The sequence below is a fragment of the Lissotriton vulgaris genome, unplaced genomic scaffold (assembly GCF_964263255.1).
Source record: "Lissotriton vulgaris unplaced genomic scaffold, aLisVul1.2 SCAFFOLD_475, whole genome shotgun sequence".
Classification (NCBI taxonomy): Eukaryota; Metazoa; Chordata; class Amphibia; order Caudata; family Salamandridae; genus Lissotriton; species Lissotriton vulgaris.
This window is the reverse complement of record NW_028254325.1, coordinates 802,024-820,187: the sequence shown is the minus strand read 5'-3', so window position 1 is coordinate 820,187 and position 18,164 is coordinate 802,024. Positions and strand designations below refer to the sequence as shown.

The 18,164-nt window shown below is 44.6% G+C and overlaps 1 protein-coding gene across 3 annotated transcripts in view; it reads left to right on the top strand.

Annotated features, from left to right (window-relative positions):
* LOC147659582 (coronin-1C) overlaps positions 1 to 18,164 on the top strand; it is a 525,938-nt gene that overhangs the window by 287,450 nt on the left and 220,324 nt on the right. For all 3 annotated transcript variants that reach the window (XM_086951627.1, XM_086951628.1, XM_086951629.1), the window contains exon 2: positions 16,065 to 16,264. In XM_086951627.1, the coding sequence (XP_086807753.1) occupies positions 16,065 to 16,264 (200 nt within the window). The remainder of the gene's footprint in view (positions 1 to 16,064; positions 16,265 to 18,164) is intronic.

Here is an 18,164-nt window from a genome sequence, read left to right as displayed (position 1 = left end):
GGTCTGAGGGCACTACACTGGAAATCACTGACACGGCATGGGCGTGTATGTTAGAGCACCTCAGAAAGGTATCACGCAACGCAAAACTAAAATTTATCCAGTCCATGGTCCTGCATAGATCATATCTCACGTCCAAACGGATCCATTGCATGTTCCCGAACTCCCCCCATTGCTGTCCCCATTTCTCGGAAGACGAAGCAGATTTTCTCCACATGCTGTTGTCCTGCCTGTGTCTCAGTGAGTATTGGGGAAGAATTTGCACCTCACTGCACACAGTTACACAACTCCCAGTGCCGGCTGAGGTTCTGAATTGTCTCATGGGTCACCGGAGACGCTCAAAGACGCAAAAGGTATGATTAAAGTACTTGGACCTAGCAGTTATGCTAGTGGTGAGGGCCCTCACTATGAGGTGGAAGTCTCTGAGATGCCCGGCTGTGTCCATCTGGCAAACAGACATGCTCCAGTGGGGAAGAGCTGAAAGAGCGGCCCTGCGCAGAGAAGAGTAGAGAGGGCTGTGGAAACAGCCCATTTAGCTGGAGTGGGAGGCTACGCTGATTGAGCTTGAAACACTTGATTTATCAACCCCATAACCCGTACCGCCCCCATATCATATCCTATCATACTAGGATACCAGGTAACTGCGGACCCTTAGGCCCTCAGACCAAGATTAACAACCTCTTGCCCTGGATCACGTTCACCCCAGATGTAACAGGTCTGTAGTAAACTATTCTGATCATTACGAACTAATAAAAAGCCTTGACCAGGAGTTAACGGGGGGGGAGGGAGGGACCACGGGGAGTTAGGTTTAGGTCTGTTACATGTATTCCCACATACCTTTATTTCTGAGGTGAACTCACGTTGCTAATAAGACACCTTGCTGGCACTAACGCTAATGTAATTCAGGTTCCAGGACTATTTACACAGAATTCACTAAGCAAGATATGTTAGTAATAATGATATAGGAAGGTATGGAAAAACAAAAAAAAGGAAAAGACCGTCTCGGAAGTATTGTATACATGTTATATAATGTGCCATGGTCACCAATAAAGTGTGTTTAAAAAAATAATAATAATAGGCACTCCCGGTGTAGAGGACCAGTCGTCCCACAAGAGCGCTATAATGACGCTCTTTATGTATACAACAACACAGGTCATCATTACTTAGTTTTGCGACACAGTCATGAACTTGGAAATCTTACCGAGTTTCATTAAAAACAGTGCTCAAATAAAACTATAAAAACTAAGACCAACTGATTTTGAAAACGCGGCCGGCCCACAGTGGTTGTAGGCGACTTGCTGTGTACTTGCAAAACTGTTGTACATACCATTTGATCACCTTTCCTTTATTCGACCGTAACAGCACGCTGCCGGCCTACTCAGGGTTGTGGGCACTAAGCTGTGTATAACATGCGCATACCAACAATAAAGGTCTTACCAAAAAAAAAAAAACAAAAAAAAAAAAAAAACAGTGCTTGAACTGGCGGCGGAGCGAGAACAGCTCCCTATCGACACACGCTGTAATGGTGGAGATAAAAAAGAGAAATTATTGTTTTTAGAAATCCCCGTGCATCACAACTGAGAGCTTGCCCTTTTTTGGATCTCGTGATCTTCCCTGGTGAGGAACGCCTACAAACACGAGTGTTCCATAAACCCACAGACAGGAACAGCGTCCTCCTATTTGAAAGCTTCCACTCGAAGTCATAAGGGACAACCTCCCGTGGGACAATTCCGGCGCTTCCGCAGGAAGTGTTCCAACACAGGAGACTTCAGAGAAGAAGCTGATACCCTAGCAGGAAAACTATTGAAGAGGAAGTACCCACGCAAGATAATCAAAAGGGCACAGAAAAGGGCAATCAACTGCAACCGCGAAGCTCCCCCTATAGCAGGCCTTTGCAATCCTGAATGCAGGGTGCTTGATTGTAACTGAGAGGGTGCCCCTGCATGAGCAGGACACCCCTGCAGCCTAAGGAGTCCATTCTCCCTGGTTGTCAGTGAAGCAGCCATATACCATATAGAGGGGCACTGTGTAATCCTATCATTTTTGGTATCAAACATGTTGGAATCATACCCCCACACTGAAAATGGTGTGAGAGGTATGATTCCAAGCCTTGAAAGAGCCTTCCGTTACGCAGTCCATGTCCCTGGTACCAATCTTCCAGACCCAGACAGCACAAAATGGTTGTTGCCGACCAGAGTCAGGATTCTGCCCTCCTCATGCTGAGTCCAGCTCGAGCAGGGGAAGGCAGAACAATAGGCATCCTGTCACAGGGAGACGTGACCTCCTCCCAGACAGGATTTAGTGTATTGGAGCAGGATGGGTGCGCCTGCTAAGCACCACTCAGTCTGCATGCGGGGCACATTTGGTGTCCCCATGCATAATCCAGTTCAAACCAGTCCCGGCAGCCGTTAGCTCTCGCTCTGGCGCCAAACTGGACAAAGGACATGGGAGTAACCGCCTCTCTGTCCAGACCCTCCCCTGGGAGGGTCCCCTGAATGATTCCAACCCTTTTCCTAGGGTAGTTAAGGGCTTACCTGGGTGTAGGTCCCTAGATTCATCTTGGAATCAGATTCAGATCAGACACCACTTCTTTATCTACCATCTCGGCACTCTGAACTTCGCTGTGCTTCGTTTGGACTCTACTTCGTCTCCCTTCCCGTCTGCTGCATCGTCTGTGCCTGTGCACCATACAGGAACCTTCCAAGGCCTGTGGGCATCAACGACACCTGATAGAATCTCCCTTGGAGTGAAGAAGTCACTCCCCTGCATTCGCAAGCACTGCAACTAAGTCGACCGGTCTGCTGAGCCTGAGCTCCCCGGGCTCTGAGCGGCTCTGCAACACAGGTGGTGGTTTTCCACAGCTCCCGAGGCCTGCCCTGCCTTCTCACCAAGTTTGAGGCCAGAATCCCTTGTGGGGGATGCAATAACCGGACTCCTGTGCACCGCGTCAACTTGCAGTTGCAAAGGCTTGTTGACCTCTCCAAGAAGACCTTCGGGCTACAAGTAGCCCCAACCTTGAGCACCTCCTGTGACCAGAATCTTCAGCCACACCGCATTGTGGCCTGCTCTTTTGGCGAGCTGTTTGAGGTGATATCGTGACTCCAGTGCCTCCTGCCTGTGGGTCCATTTGAGGGTGACGTTTGTTTCTGTTGGGCTCCCCTGATTGCTCAGGACCTGCCCTGACTCCCCTGCTTTTGGTGAGTCCTCTGGACCATGCTGGTCCCGACGTTGCTCCTTCTTCAGCGCCTGCCTTGGGTGCATTTGCCAAGGCTTGTTGGTGCTCCCGCCAGACACTGACCCCTCAGCACTCGGCATCATTCGTGGGACAGCTCGTGCACGCCTTCTGATCTTCCTCAGGGTCGCCTGATCCTCACATCTGCGGAGTCCAGGTCCTCGTCAACACCCGACATCAGAGGGCATTCGCCTTTCAAGTCTCCTGGTTACTCCTGAGTGACATAGATTCTGTCCCCTCTTCTTGCAGGTACTTCTGCTCTGGAATTCCCCTTCGGATTCCACCAGACACTTTCTCCTCTTCCAGCAGCGGCACTTTTCTGAAGTCCTCCATTGGAAACGACGGTGGTTCCCGACCCCACTTCACACGTATGCACCCGGCTTCCCTGGTGTAGGTAACGCGGGTACTAGAGTATCCAGGGGTGGGTGGCTATCCAACCTTCTGTCTTCCACAGGGTTTCTTCAGGTTCCACTGGGTAGGGTCTCTAATCTTTAAGCATCCAAAGCTGGTGTCAAGCTGCCTATGAATAAGAGGCCCACTGCCTTGAAACGCGTCAGGCCATTTGAATTGTAAAGGTCGGAGTGAACATTGCTGGGTTCTGTGACAATAATCCGGAGGTTTCATCATCCGCTGAGTGCGTCTTTAAAAGCTTTCGGGCATTTGGTTAAACACATATTTCACACGGCTGCCCTGCCGTGAAAGACTGCACCATCGCGGAACGAGCGAGGCTGTCGGTGAGAACTTTGCTCATGCCGAATCCAGCACAGATGATGGGAAGTAATTGCCAGCAATCAATCCACCTGCCCACGGAGGTAAACAAAAGCTATTGAAATTGACTCTGTGATGGAACCTACTAAAGGAGAAAATGCTGCTCGGAATAAAGAGAACCACAAGTCCCAACATGCTCCAACAAAAAGCACACTGAGTGCGGCCCACTGTGGTCTTGCATGAGACAATGAACAAATCAGAGCATCCAAAGCTGGTGTCAAGCTGCCTATGAATAAGAGGCTCACTGCCTTGAAACGCGTCAGGCCATTTGAATTGTAAAGGTCGGAGTGAACATTGCTGGCTTCTGTGAAAATAAACTGGAGGTTTCATCATCCGTTGAGTGCGTCTTTGAAAGCTTTCGGGCATTTGGATAAACATTTTCTTATATGGTTTGGTGACCCCCTCCCGGGGTCCACTATTTACTGTTTTTCTTGGCAAAGTATTGTGTTCATTGTGCATATCTCTGGGTAGGAGATATTTGTATGTGTTAGAGAATATTATATAATAAATACATGTTTTTATAAACACCTTGCGTGGTTATTTTTCACGTAATCTATACTATAAGATTGCATTCTGATAAACCAAGATGCTTTACCCTCCTTCTGGACTAAGCCTGAAGGCTACTCTCCCCAGCTACCACTTAGAGAGCTTTCTAAGGTTGTCTAAGACTTCTTAAGTCACCATAAGGATTGTCTGGACTGGTGCAAGGTGTCCACTTCCATAAGTGTACATCATATACCAGGCCAGCTTCTCACAGGTGGAATTTGAAAAGAACAGTGGACCAACATTTCTAAATTCCATTCTAGAACTATCCATACCTTGAAGGGGCAGATTTCAATCAGATATGGGAAGCAATTGAATCATGCTTTAAGTCAGTTTAAGTTGAAACAATGTGTACTTAGCTATGACTTTGTTATATGAATTGAAATAAAGATTGGAGTCCAGGATAAAGGCCTGGAATTTATCAGTATTTGAGGTCTTTCAGTCCGACCATAGGGATTTGAAGTCCTCGAGCCAGACCAAAGACATCTTACAGTTTTGTTTTGGAGAAATTCAGTTTTTGTGTTCATTGAGCTTTAGTTTCATCTGTGCAGTCTGTGTAGGTACCTTAATGAGGCATGTGTGCAAGAATAAAGGAGTTTTTTTAATTGATCCTCAGGTAGAGTTGAGCATTATTGGCATATTGGCAAAAAGCCATTCTGAGCTTGCTTAGAAAGTTGGCAAGAGGTTCTGCAGAGAGTAGATGGGCACGTATAGATCCCTGAGGGACACCTCCTTTTGACGTGAGACAGGATTTTAAACAGAGAACTATGCCACCAAAGACCATGCTCTTGTTACAAAATATTAAGGTAAATCAGAATTCAAACTATGTCTGAAATCTGTCAGATATATTGTTTAGCAAGAGAGGGAAGAATAGAATCAGCTGAGCAGTAGAAGAGTTTGGTATCCGATGCCTCCTTACAAAGGATGGAAGAGAACATGTTCCAGGGAGGACACATTTTTTGTAGTATATGACCATCCTATAAGGCAGAGTGGGAATGGAGACCACTTCTTTCCTTCCCAGAGTTTTGATTGAGAGCTGGGTAGCAAAAGCAATATATCTTGAGTCAAGGAGCATGACTTGTGAAGGGTTAGCGGAATGTTCTTTAAAAACACATAACCATTCTCTAAGACGGTTCTTTGCTCTGGTGAGTTTTGATTTGAAGAAAGATGATCTGTCTCCATGAAGGCACAATTTCTAGTTTTCACCTTGTGGTCTTTAGTTTTAAACGATTTTCCACTATGGGTGTTTTTTCTTTTTCAAATTCGCTCAGAGTGAGTTTTACTAAACCATTTTAATGATCATTAAATCAGCTGACACTCCTCTTAGTCCTTTTTGTGGTTTGAATGTTTCAGTGTCTGTTTTATCCATATGGCTTGAGTAGAACTGGTTTGGCCGATCTTGGCATGTTTTGGAACAGACTAGGCTCATAAAGGTGGAACTGTATCAGTTTGTGTAAAGGCACTGGTGATTTGAATCTTGTTAGCAGATATAACTGAGGGAACCAGAAAGAAGTACAGAAGGTCGGGAAGGCAGCCACTTTGAAATATGATGAATCCATTCGTAAACGGATCATGTAAAGTCGGACATTCTTGTATTGCTGTTGGTTCAAAGTGGGAGCTTTTTTATATCGTTTGAGAGCAACGTTGGATACATTTTCTCATGCAGGAAATATTGAAATTAGGATGGGTGATTGCCTTTATGTTTTCCTCATTTCAGGCTGTAATCGCCCTGTAAATTATATATTTATGTTACGAGAAAAGTAAACCAGTGAATAATTTCTGGAATAACCTTCTTCCTGGATCAGTGGTATAACTTGTTGTGATTCTAGCATTTTTTTCTATGCAGTTGATATTTCAGTATTTGTGGGCAAAGGGCAAACCCTGTGTTACACGTGTGTCCTGGATAGGTCCTTTGACAGTGATGAATTGGCATCTCTAGACCTGCTTTTCATGCAATTTTATTGAAGGATAATGAATGGCCTTTGTTGAAAGGTGCAGCTTGTCTGTGAACACCCTCCAGACTCAGCCTTGACTTGTGCTCTAGGACACGGCCCTATTACTTGGTACCTGTATGGTGCAATGCAGTGACTTAAATGCATCACATACACTTCATACATGTTTGATGGGTGTTCAGGACCTTTTGTAATATTAGTTTTATCTTGATTTCGCATCCAGCGTACATTACAAAGTGAAGAGTCTATGCCTGGCTCCCAGGAGGTTCATCACGTCCAGGGAATGTGGATAGAAAAGATGTTTGAGAGGTGGGTGGGATGAAGAGGAACCAATTAGAAGGATAGTGGAGAGGAGCTTGTGAAATGTTGACCTTCGTTTGGAGACTGCATTGATAAGTGGATATAGGCTGCGAAGCAGGTGCCCTGTACTCTCTTGTCCTCCCACTTCTCCCCTGCCTTTTCCTTCGTCAGACAGCTTCTGTGCTCTTTCTCTTTCCCTCGCTACCTAAAATACTTTGTACTCTGTGCCAATTATTAATCTGTGGATCCAATAAGAAAACGTGTTTGGGAAAGAGGGGAGCATAGCCAGCATTCCTCTGGTTTTTTAAGGCCTGGGATTCAGCCAGTAGTTTGAATTTTGGTGTGCAGGTTGGCCGCTTCCAGATAGCTGAAGGAAGAGAACAGCACTTTTGCCTAGGATGCTAGTGGTTGACTGCCAGAGATTTTAGGGAGTGACAGGATCCACATTCTTGTAGAGAACATATTTGAATGGTTAAAGATGCCTGAAAGGGACTCCTTCAATGTTGCAAGGAGATCAATTTTGGGTTTGCAGTGTGCAGGTCTTTTGAGCGCTGGGGGTCAGGTAGGCAGTAGCGGCCGGTGTCTGAGCAAAGTAGCAGGGCGGAGGGAGAGGGGGGGACGGACAACCAAAAAAATAATAAAATAACTTACTTGTTCAACGCTCCTCTCTGGCTCAGTTACGGTGCACTGCAGGCAAAGGCTCCCAGAATCCCCTGGGCCAATCCTGACGCTGCATGAAAGCAGCGTCAGGATTGGCCTGAGCACCGTGGATTTGCGCTCCCAGTGCCTGCTCTTTCCAACCCAGCAATGCAGCTGGGGTTGGAGACCGCTTCAGTGCGCATGATGGTTTGGCCGGCCTGAGACAGCCTGCCAAACAGTCATGCACACTGACAATCAGTGCTCTTCCACTCCTCCTCTGCCTGTAATCCCCATGGCCCTGCCCCTTAGGCAACGCAACAGAAAAACATAAAACGATAATAAACACAGGTTCATTATCGTTTTATTTTTCAATTTTTGACTGCTGGCAGTGGGGGAGGGGGGGGGAGGAAAGGGGGGGGCAATGCTCCTCCACCATAGCGGAGGAGCCCCTGCTGCAGGTAGAGATTATGCTTGTTTCTGTTGCAGATTCCAGAACGTAATTTAACAAATAAACGTGGTCATTAATGGCACAGGTTTTGAGGGATGGGGGTATACAGAGCAGGTAGATTTAGATACTAATGAAAGTGTGGAAAGATGACATGATAATGTAGAAATGGGTTCGAAGAGCTATGTTCCGTATTTTCAGAGTATTAAAAGTTGAGCTGGGTAGCAAGAGTGCATGCACCCTGTATGTGTTGTGGTAGGCTTTACTAAGCTTTGATCTCCTCTCACTGTTAACGTGACTATATTTAAGTATTTTAGACATACTTGCAGGGTTTTTGTTAATGGATGTGCCCTCTTTGGCCAGACGATATTGCTGTCAGGAAAAAATACTTGAAATTATCTATCCTAAAATACCTTTGAGACTCAGACATTCGGTGAAAATATTACATTTCTGTAGCGGGACCTAGAACCTAAATGAAATAGCCATTTGGGTTCATATGAAGGCCTTGTTGGCAGAGGTGCCTTTGTTTATTTTGGATGTTAGATTACTGCTGCTAGAAAACATCAGGAAGGTGCTACTAAGAAAGAAAAAAATTATTTCAAGACACATAATATTGGCAGAAACATTACAGCACTATTCCAAAACCTTTACTCCGCAAGTCATTTTGTAAGATGAACAAAATACCTTGATTACTCTTCAAATACAGTCCTGCAAAACCTTCTTCGCTCAGTGCTTGCCTGACATACGTGATCCTCGCACTATTTATAAGGAAAGCCTTCACTGATTGAAACAGCTGGGATCCAGAGCAAATGCCGTTTTGTTTGTCTTGTTCAAATTAATCTATTATATTTTTAACAGTGAATCTTCAGTGTGGTAGCGTGTCACTACTTGGTCCTGAAGATGACTCGCAAACCAATTGGACGCCAAGGGCCGAAACATGTCGACTAGTCATGACCTTCTCTAGGTGCTATGGAACAGTAACTCTTCTACCTAGCACCACCTATTCTTTTAATCTTACCCCACCCTCAAGAAATTAAAAACCATAATGAGAGATGGAGGTAATCTTAATCACGCGTCCATCACACCCTCAATTTTTCTAATCACAACTGCTGTAAAAAAACAGTTGATCTCCCTCCAGGTGGAGGAAAGCAAAAAAAGACCCTATGATGATGCTTTTCACGTAACCTACAAGGCGGAGAACCAAGATATACCGCACCGCAGGTTCATTGTGAATGTCGGTTTTTAAACAAGGAGAACTCAAGACCCTGGAAATACACAGGACATGTGTATTCATTCTCCTTTGATATTTAGTATACCTGACGGAAGCCAAATGAATCTCAGCTTCTCCCTCTCTTCCTTGATAAGAAGTGTATTTTTAACAGTATAGTTTCTTCTCAGTCCCTCATTTCAACCATTGACGTATGATTTCCATATCTGGGAACGTTTGGTTGTGCTTTACGTGGGCATTTGACTGCCAGTGAGAAAGGAAAATCCAAAGCCTGGACTGACGAGGAAGACGTGTTCTAGCACCTCTTAAGCATTTCATTCACTTAATGTACTGTTTCCATGGAGCACTTGCTAGCCTGTTTACAAAATCAAGAGGTTAACCAGCAGCAGAAAATCCTTACTTTGGGCAAATGTGGCTGCCCCCAACAAATTTAGCTCTTTCTCTCGGACTAGCACCATTTGCCAACCCATGACAGTTGACTTGTGGATCCTGTCCGTAAAATCAAGCACAATGTTGAAAAACATTAATGGGCTCTTATATGACAAAGACCATTGGATCCGTTAACTCCATGCAACATAAATGCAAGCTAAGGCTCAAGCTCTTACTACTGCTCTGTAATGCATTGTGCATCAGTTGTCTGTTCTACGCCGCACTTTGAAGGGACCACATTATTACTTTGCATTTTACTACTCAATTTTAAACGTGTATGTGAGCAGACACTGTAAATCAAACGCTTTCACAAAATCCCAGCGGTGCTACATGTTGGTGAGCTTTGGGGCAGTATGTTTAGCTCGCCTACAGACCTTTGGAAACCACGTTCAGGGGTTGATCTGCCATAGAAGTTAGTTTGTTCTTAACAAGTCAGTAAACTGCAAATGTCAACCTTTCATGATCTAGGGATCTTACTCCAAACATTAGTGGTTTCGCTAGGTTATTTTCCCTTCCTTTAAAATATTTTGGACTCTTTGCCTGACATCTAAATCCCTGCCTTTTGTACAATCTGGCTGCACAGATTCGCTGTTAATCAGTTGTCGTTTTGCTTTCAAGTTAATATTCAGACATTTAGATTCAGATTTCCGAAGCTTTTAAAAGGAAATGTTAACGCAAAGGCAGTGTGGTTTCTTGTAAGAGTCCATATCTGAAAGATGGTAAGGGCTTCCTCAGGGGCGTAGCTAGAGCTTGTGGCGCCCGGGGCTTTCCCTCAGTATGCCGCCCCTTGGGGGGGCGTGGGGGGTGCTGGGGAAAAAGGACGGTGAGCACTTGAAAGATGTCCGTGTCTCCAAGAGACACATAGTATTGCTGCTAATAGTTACCTCTAGTAACGTCATTGTCATTGTTCTTGGAAATTCATATGTCCTGAGGTCATGTGTTGGTGGCTCAGCAACGGACATTTAACATCCATACCGGGCATCAGAGCAAATGGACAAAAGAGCCAAGGGCGATAGCTATGACACATGAACCGAAACCCACCCATCCCACCGCAGACTTCCAAAAAAGACAGCATCCAACAACATCAGTCACTAAAGAGCCAGAGATAGAGGTGCGCAAAATATGTCTCTCTCTTTGGCGACTGAAGATTCGTTGCCATCAGATGTCCTTGACAAAAAGTGTGATATATAAAAGGGCATATGCATCAATCTATTTTGTTCTTAGAGCAGCCACATACGCCACGTACGCTAAACACACTTTACTAAATGATTCTCATAAGTTGTATGAAACATTTACAGCATCAGAGTTGATAGGAGCAGAGGTACTTGTCTGATATTATCTTTAATAAAGTCTGCACAGGTGCTACATCACTGAAAGCTCTAACTGCGGCCAGAAGACATATTTGGTTGCATCACTGGGAGCTCGGAGCAGCACAAAAACCACAAATAAAGCAATTACTCTTATGAAGACCCAAACTTTTTGTCCTCATTAAGCTGTCGGCTCAGTTGAACAAACGAAACTCTTACAGCCATTCAAATAGCATCCATATAGTGTTTGATCATTCCTAGTTCCAAGCGGTAAGCAGCAAAGAGGGCCTTTTCGGGGCAGGCCCCGTGGTCGGGGGTGGGGGGGAAGAGGGTGGATCAGCAGCTCTGAGAGACTTCACAAAGAGACTTGCACTTGTTGTAGCTCATTTACAACTACAGGCTATTCACATTTTTCCATATATAGATGATTGGTTAATGTGTGCACCTTCTCTATCAAATGGTCAAGATCAGACAGATTGTACAAGAATGTTGCATCCTACTGAATTGGAAGAATTCACATTTGGTACCGGCACAAGATTAGAAGTTCGTGGTAGCCCATTTCCAAACTGGGGAAAGTATTTCTACCAGAAGGCCTTCCTTTGTCACTTTATTTTCAGCTACACTCTCTCCTATAACAGATGTGACAACAGCACAATTTTTGAAAGTCCAACGTCTGATGTCAGCAGTGACAAGTGTAGTCTTGGTTTCATCTGAAATGTCTAGCGTAGCATCTCTTCAACCACTGGGACCTGATAACTCTCAACATGAGCCGATCTATGCATGTAGTGGACAGTCTGAGACAAGACATGAGGTGGTGGTTAGAGGAATGTCAGTTGATGAAGGGAATGTCTCTTCAGTCAGCAAGACCAGTAGTGATAACAACAGACACCAGCCACATGGGTTGGGCAGCAGTTTTGGAGGACAAGCAAGTCCAGGAAAAACGGCTCGTAATAGTGAGTTCACTCCTCAAACTGGAGAACCTGACAACAATATATATTCTTAGCATTAAAGGCATTTGTGACACAGATACAAGGGAAAGATGTTCCAATGAGAACAGACAATCAAGTAGCGAAAACGTATGTTAGTATGCAGGGGAGAACAAAATCTCTAGTCAGCTTCTCGATTGCAGTATGAGCCCAGCAGAATTTAGCCTCCCTATCAGGAGAATTTAACAAAAGAGCAGGTCAACTCAGTATGAGTTTCCCAACCTCAGTGGAATTTCAATTGAGCCCCATAGTATGCAGAATATTAACTCAAACACTCAAAAACGTGGGTCCCGTTGGGTAGACCTTTGCACAACCAAGGACAATGCAGAGCTGTGGATATTTTGTTTGGGAATCTACACGATACAGGCTTGGGAGGTAGATGCACTTTGCATAGTATGGCTAAAAGGTATTTTGTGCCCTTTGCAAACACTCCAAGAGGCAGGCGATGGGAACAGTGTCCTCGGGGGCCCCACAACCCCCACTCCCCCCCACCCCCCCAAACCCCCACTGTTTTAATACAACCATAGAAAGAAGCGAAATATACACTTCAATTTAGGAGTTCATTCAGCCGCCGATGGAACCGTAAAAGACGCAAGGAGGGCCGGGAAAGCGGGAAAGGTAAATGTTAGCCGGTTCCCACGGAAGAGCAGGCTCGGCCCAGAGCTGGTGGGTGGGAGCGCAGGGAAAGGACCCAGGCGCATCAAACGCGACAGAGGTAGACGGAGACCCACAGGCTCTGGGGAACCTTGCTGAGATGAGGTGGATCTGCCTAGCGCCCAAAAACTCGTGCACAGCGCTGTGCGACTAAAACCTCGACAATCAAACCAAATACCAATTAATAGAATAAAGCAGGTTTAACATGCCCACGAACCAGAGTCTCCAAGAGGTAACTTGGTGCCTTCGTGCACGGTGCAATCATTCTTATTGGACGATTCTTTATTCTTTTTTCTCTCTCTCACCTCTAATGAATTCTTTTATAGTTGCGTGCCACAGACAGTAAAGCAGGCAGGAAGAATGGTCTGCACGCACTCCAACTCCTCGACACGACGAGGGGCGAGCGTAGAGGGTGGTGAGCGCGTAACGCGTCACATTGCTACGGTGCGAGGCGGGAGCTTGCCAAAAATGTCCTTACAGGGCCGTCATTGGTTGCGCTCGCGCGCGCTACCACTGATTGACGGCCCTGGAGGACTAGTGTGAGCGAGGCTGGGGGGGCCCAACAACGGTCGGAGCGGGGACTTAGGCTGCGCTAATGTTGTAATGCACTCACTCCTGTTACGGATCGGACGGTAACTACTGCAGGCAGCAGACACAGCCGCACAGTGCAAACGCGGGACTTTATATTGCCAAAACTAAGTCCCGCGTTTGTGTGCACTGCATGCAGCGGCAGCCTGCAGTGTGAAGCAGGTCAGGTCACCGTCCTCACGACTGACACAGAGGCCGCCGCGGTCGCAACGGGCCTCCAGTCCAGTGCCGGGCCGCGGCCGCCTCAAAAAAGGTGCCGCCTCGGGCGGACCGCCCCCCCCCTAGCTACGCGGCTGGGCTTCCTTCTTTTTATGTTTCCCCTAAAGTGAAAACAGTGACTCCAATGTGTTAAGCTGTTTGTGCCCGTGCCCAACCTGGCTCTTTCTCATGGGCAATGATAGAGAAACAAACCCTTGTCGTCATTGGTGGAATGTGGGGGTGATGGTCCCCATTGGCATGTAGTCTTTTAAGGCAACATTTGCGCTTTAAATCATAATAAACAGGACCTGAAATGTCTTTTATTTCTTAAAAGTTATAACAACAGTAACATTAATAACAATCATTCAGGTGTTTGAATTTATTTATTTTACTTTTTTAGAGGGAGGATGCCTGACAGATGGAAGCCTACACTATCTTTTATAAAGGCACTCGTGTCCTGTTTGCGCGCAGTGGTTTCTATTAGAAATAAATATTTTCTGTAAAACACACCCTGGAGCTGTCACTTCACCACATCTATTCCCTTATACCATTTTTCAAACTCATTAAATGAACTTCGCCACTCGTGCCATTTAATTGAATATATACATGTGTATAGGGAAGATAGGGTTTGCATATACCTTCTGTGCATTTTTTCAATTTTCTTTGTTGAAAACATTGTTACCTACAGATTTTAGTTGTATGCTTTAACAGTTGCACATTGAATCGCGAGTCCAGGCTAGATCATTGATATGAGTGAAAAATGTGAGAGAGTAGCTGGGTCTGTTGATTCTAGAGATTTTGGTGGATGAGTGGGCGTGTAACTGGGAGAGTGCCAAACTCTGTTTTCACCAGTTTGAGTATCTCCCTCCTATACTTCTTTTTGTAAGCACACCCTGAACAATTGTTACGTTTTTTAGGTTGAGCATAGGCAGCTCACACGCTGTCTCTTTGAGACATGCTGTATTCACTCTGTGGCCTCACAGTCCGCACATCGCCTTTTTATTCGTCCCTTCGATTTCTGTTCAAAAAAGCTTGCTTGCTAGTGGTTAATCGTTCCTCTTTGTCCCTCCTTTTTGTATTTGGTTTTCTCCCACAGTTCACCGCCCAGTTATTGTAAACATTATGCTTGTGTGTGTGTGCTCATTTGAGGGACTATTTTTTTGTTTGATTCCTGATAGTGGCACTGTTTGCCCGTCTTCGGTTGTTCAGTTTCGGCACCCTTCACTTAATCTCCCTGCCCTGTTCAAATACTGAGATTACATTTCAGATGCTGTTTTCAAGGGTGTCTTTCATTTTCTCTGACTTCACAATGCTAGGATTTCCCCCAAGCCCCTCCTGCTTCGATACTTGTTGCTTTTGCAAGCCTTCGTCACCTGATCTGCTGCCCAACCTTGCAGCACAGTTAATGGCAAGGCTTGGGCAACTTCAGTCGTAGTTTCTCTGATGCTTGTTTATATAATGTGAACTTGAGCGACCCGTAGCAGTCGGAGCTCTTTACATGGGCACTAGTTACATTACACAAAGACAGGTTCATTTTAGGTGGCATTTTTATAGAGCACGAACTTGACTGACCCAAATGCAATTAAGCACTTTACAAAGTGTCAGTTACATTACACAGGGTCAGGGTACATTTCTGTTTTTTAGGTGCGCAGAGATTAAGTGATGCTGACGTGCCCCTGTTAATTCATTATTTCCCCCCTACCTGACAACTGGGAGCAGCATTTATCCCTCCCACATCGCTACATGCCCACCCTGCTTCCTCTTCCTGTCGTCGTCCTCCTCTCAGATCTCTAATATCATAGAACATTCACAGCATCTCCCCAGGGACTGTGCGACATTTTTCTTATATATAATGTGAACTCAAGCAACCCGAAGGTGTTGGAGCGCTTTACATGAGCACTAGTAACATTACACAAGGTCAGCTTAATTTTTTGGAGCATTTTTATAGAGCACGAACTTGACTGACCCAAAGGTATTGGAGCGTTTTATAAAAGTGCTAGTTACATTACATAAGGTTGGGTTCATTTTTTTGTTTTTCGGTGCACGGAGATTAAGCTGTGCCAAAGCTGTCCCAGTTTAGTCATTATTTCCCCTCTACCTGACAAATGGGAGCATTTTGTTGTTGTTGTTGTTATGTCTAGGACTCATATAACGAGGGGACTGGGACTGAGGGCAGGGCTTGGGCTTGCTGGTAAACGGATGGAGCGAGCAGTGTTTTGAATGGAAAACTCAGGAGAAGTGCACTTGTTAAAAAAGGCCTGGGAAAAGAGGGATGTGACATCGCCGCCATTGGAAAGTACTTAACAACTTTCTTCCATAGGCTGTTCAATACTCTAGTGATGTAGTCCCACACAGAATGTTATAGTGCTGTTGACTAGCATCGAGGCATTTATCTTTCTGTCTGTCCATTAAAAATCCTTGGAATGTGTCCATAAGTGTTTCTTGAGGCGGGAATGTATTCCTGAATCAAACTGCATGACCCAGTGTGTAGTAACTGTATAGCTCTTCAATCCTTGGTAGCACAGTACCCAGGATAATGTGCTGCATAGCTAAACACTTACAAGGTCCCAAAGGCGAGACCTATTGGATATTCCAATGCTTGTTTTATAAAGCCATGCAAAACCTCAGTATTGAGTACTCCCCACAAACAGGATCTCGTGAAGAGGTGCCCTCTAGAAAGATCACTTTCTGTATCTGTGTTTAAGCTGTCCTTCATGAGACTAAAAGAAAACTCAAGATGTGGGTCATCTAGTAGAGATTAATTTAGCAACTTTTTATGCTTTTCCTTTTTTCTGCAGACACAATGAGGCGTGTTGTACGTCAAAGCAAATTTCGGCACGTATTTGGACAAGCGGTGAAGAATGACCAGTGTTACGATGATATCAGAGTCTCCCGAGTGACCTGGGACAGTTCTTTTTGTGCGGTCAATCCCAAATTTGTTGCGATTATCATTGAAGCTAGTGGTGGAGGAGCATTCCTCGTACTCCCTTTACACAAGGTAGGTTCTGGAGGTCCATCTCCATTTTCAATCTTTAACTTTCTCTTCATAAAGCAGGGAAGGCAGAAGTAAACCCAGCTTTGCTGTGTATATATATATATATAGAGATATATATATATATATATATATATACACACATTCCCATCTGTTTCATCTTTTAAGAGTAGTAGTTGATCAAAGTGTTGAACTTTAATTTAGTTGCATTTGCATAGATGTTGAGCTTATATAAGGTTTAATATCGCATATAATTTTTGCAATAATCGTTCCTCCATCTCAAAGTACTGTGGCTTGCTGTGATTAGCTTCAACTGGTTCATTCTATCCTATGTTATTTCTGCATTAGAATCCTTTATGTTTGACATACCTTTGGGTGAGTACAAATGCAGACCACTGATCATATGCACTTTGACAAATCAAGAGGCAAACCATGCTTCCTTGTAAATAGTTGGAAATGCCTTCAGATTTCAAGGTAGATCATGTACCTATTCATTGAAATAAAATAAAATGCAAATGCTGTTTATTAAGAATTTAGAGCCATAGGGTTTTAATTTCTATATCCTATAAATTGTCAATAATTGAAAGCCCTTAGATCTCATTCTGTACAACACTGAGTGTGAAAGTCTGTGATGGGAATTGTACACATTAAATCCACTAGTACTACCATTGTCTACATTCCCAAAACCATACTGTTTTTGATAATATCCTCCCACCTTGTGCAGTGCTCTATTACTGTACAACTATGTCAGTGTACTGCAATTTCCTCCATACACACATAAATACATTTCAGAACCTTTGTGTCTCTATATATTGTGGTCATATTAACAGCGGAATCTTGTTTTGTGCAGTAGTGGACTATCTACTCTCTGCACTGATGGACAAGCGCATGCAATATCAGAAACTACCACCATCTCCTAGGCTGTTCCCGCATCCGTTTGCGCTTTATAAATAAAATATATGAAATACAAAGAATACAACACAATAACATCACCAAGTCCTCATCAGTGCTTCGTGTGTCATGCTTTAGAGGCTTTTGGAAGTGTGAAATCTTGGTTTTTGAAGACAAGGGTTATTAAAGTTTTTCAGAAGAGGTTAAATCTTCATTTATTTAGCATTGTTGATAGTTTTGTCTATGAGTAAGATTTTTTTATTTTACGTAATCACATCTGTGTAAAAAAGCAGGTATACTGAGGTATTTCTGGAGTTAAATGTCAAGAGATGACTTCTAAGTGTATTCTACTTCATATTTCAGGAGAGGAAGATTGTAGTGCCCTACTCTGTGCATTCACTGCCACCAGCTACAGATGCAGGCCACTTGTTAACTGTACTGCAGGAGAATAAGGCTGCACTTTTTACCTGTGCATTTCCCGCTGCCCGCAGCATCTCACTTGCCAGCCATGTTGCTGAAGGGAAAGACTGTAATCTTCTACCTGTGAACTCTGTGTTGCGCACAACCGCCACAGTTGACTTGGCAGGGATGGATGGATGAAAGTCAGACTACAGCCTTCTGTGTATTCCCTATTGCAGCTATGATGATTGACTAGTTAGAAGTGCTAAAGCCATGTAAGACTGCAGTCTTCTTACCTGTGCCTTCTCTGCTGCCCACTGCAGCCATGATTGACTTGTCAGCGTTGCTGCAGAAAAGTGATACTGCAGTCTTCGATCTGTGCATTCTCCACTGCTCACTGCAGCCGTGATTGACTTGTCAGTGTTGCTGCAGAAAAGTGATACTGCAGTCTTAGATCTGTGCATCCTTCACTGCTCACTGCAGCCGTGATCGACTTGTCAGCAATGCTGCAAAAGGTAATACTTTAGTCTTAGATCTGTGCAGTCTCCCCTGCTCACTGCAGCCGTGATCGACTTGTCAGCAATGCTGCAAAAGGTAATACTTTAGTCTTAGATCT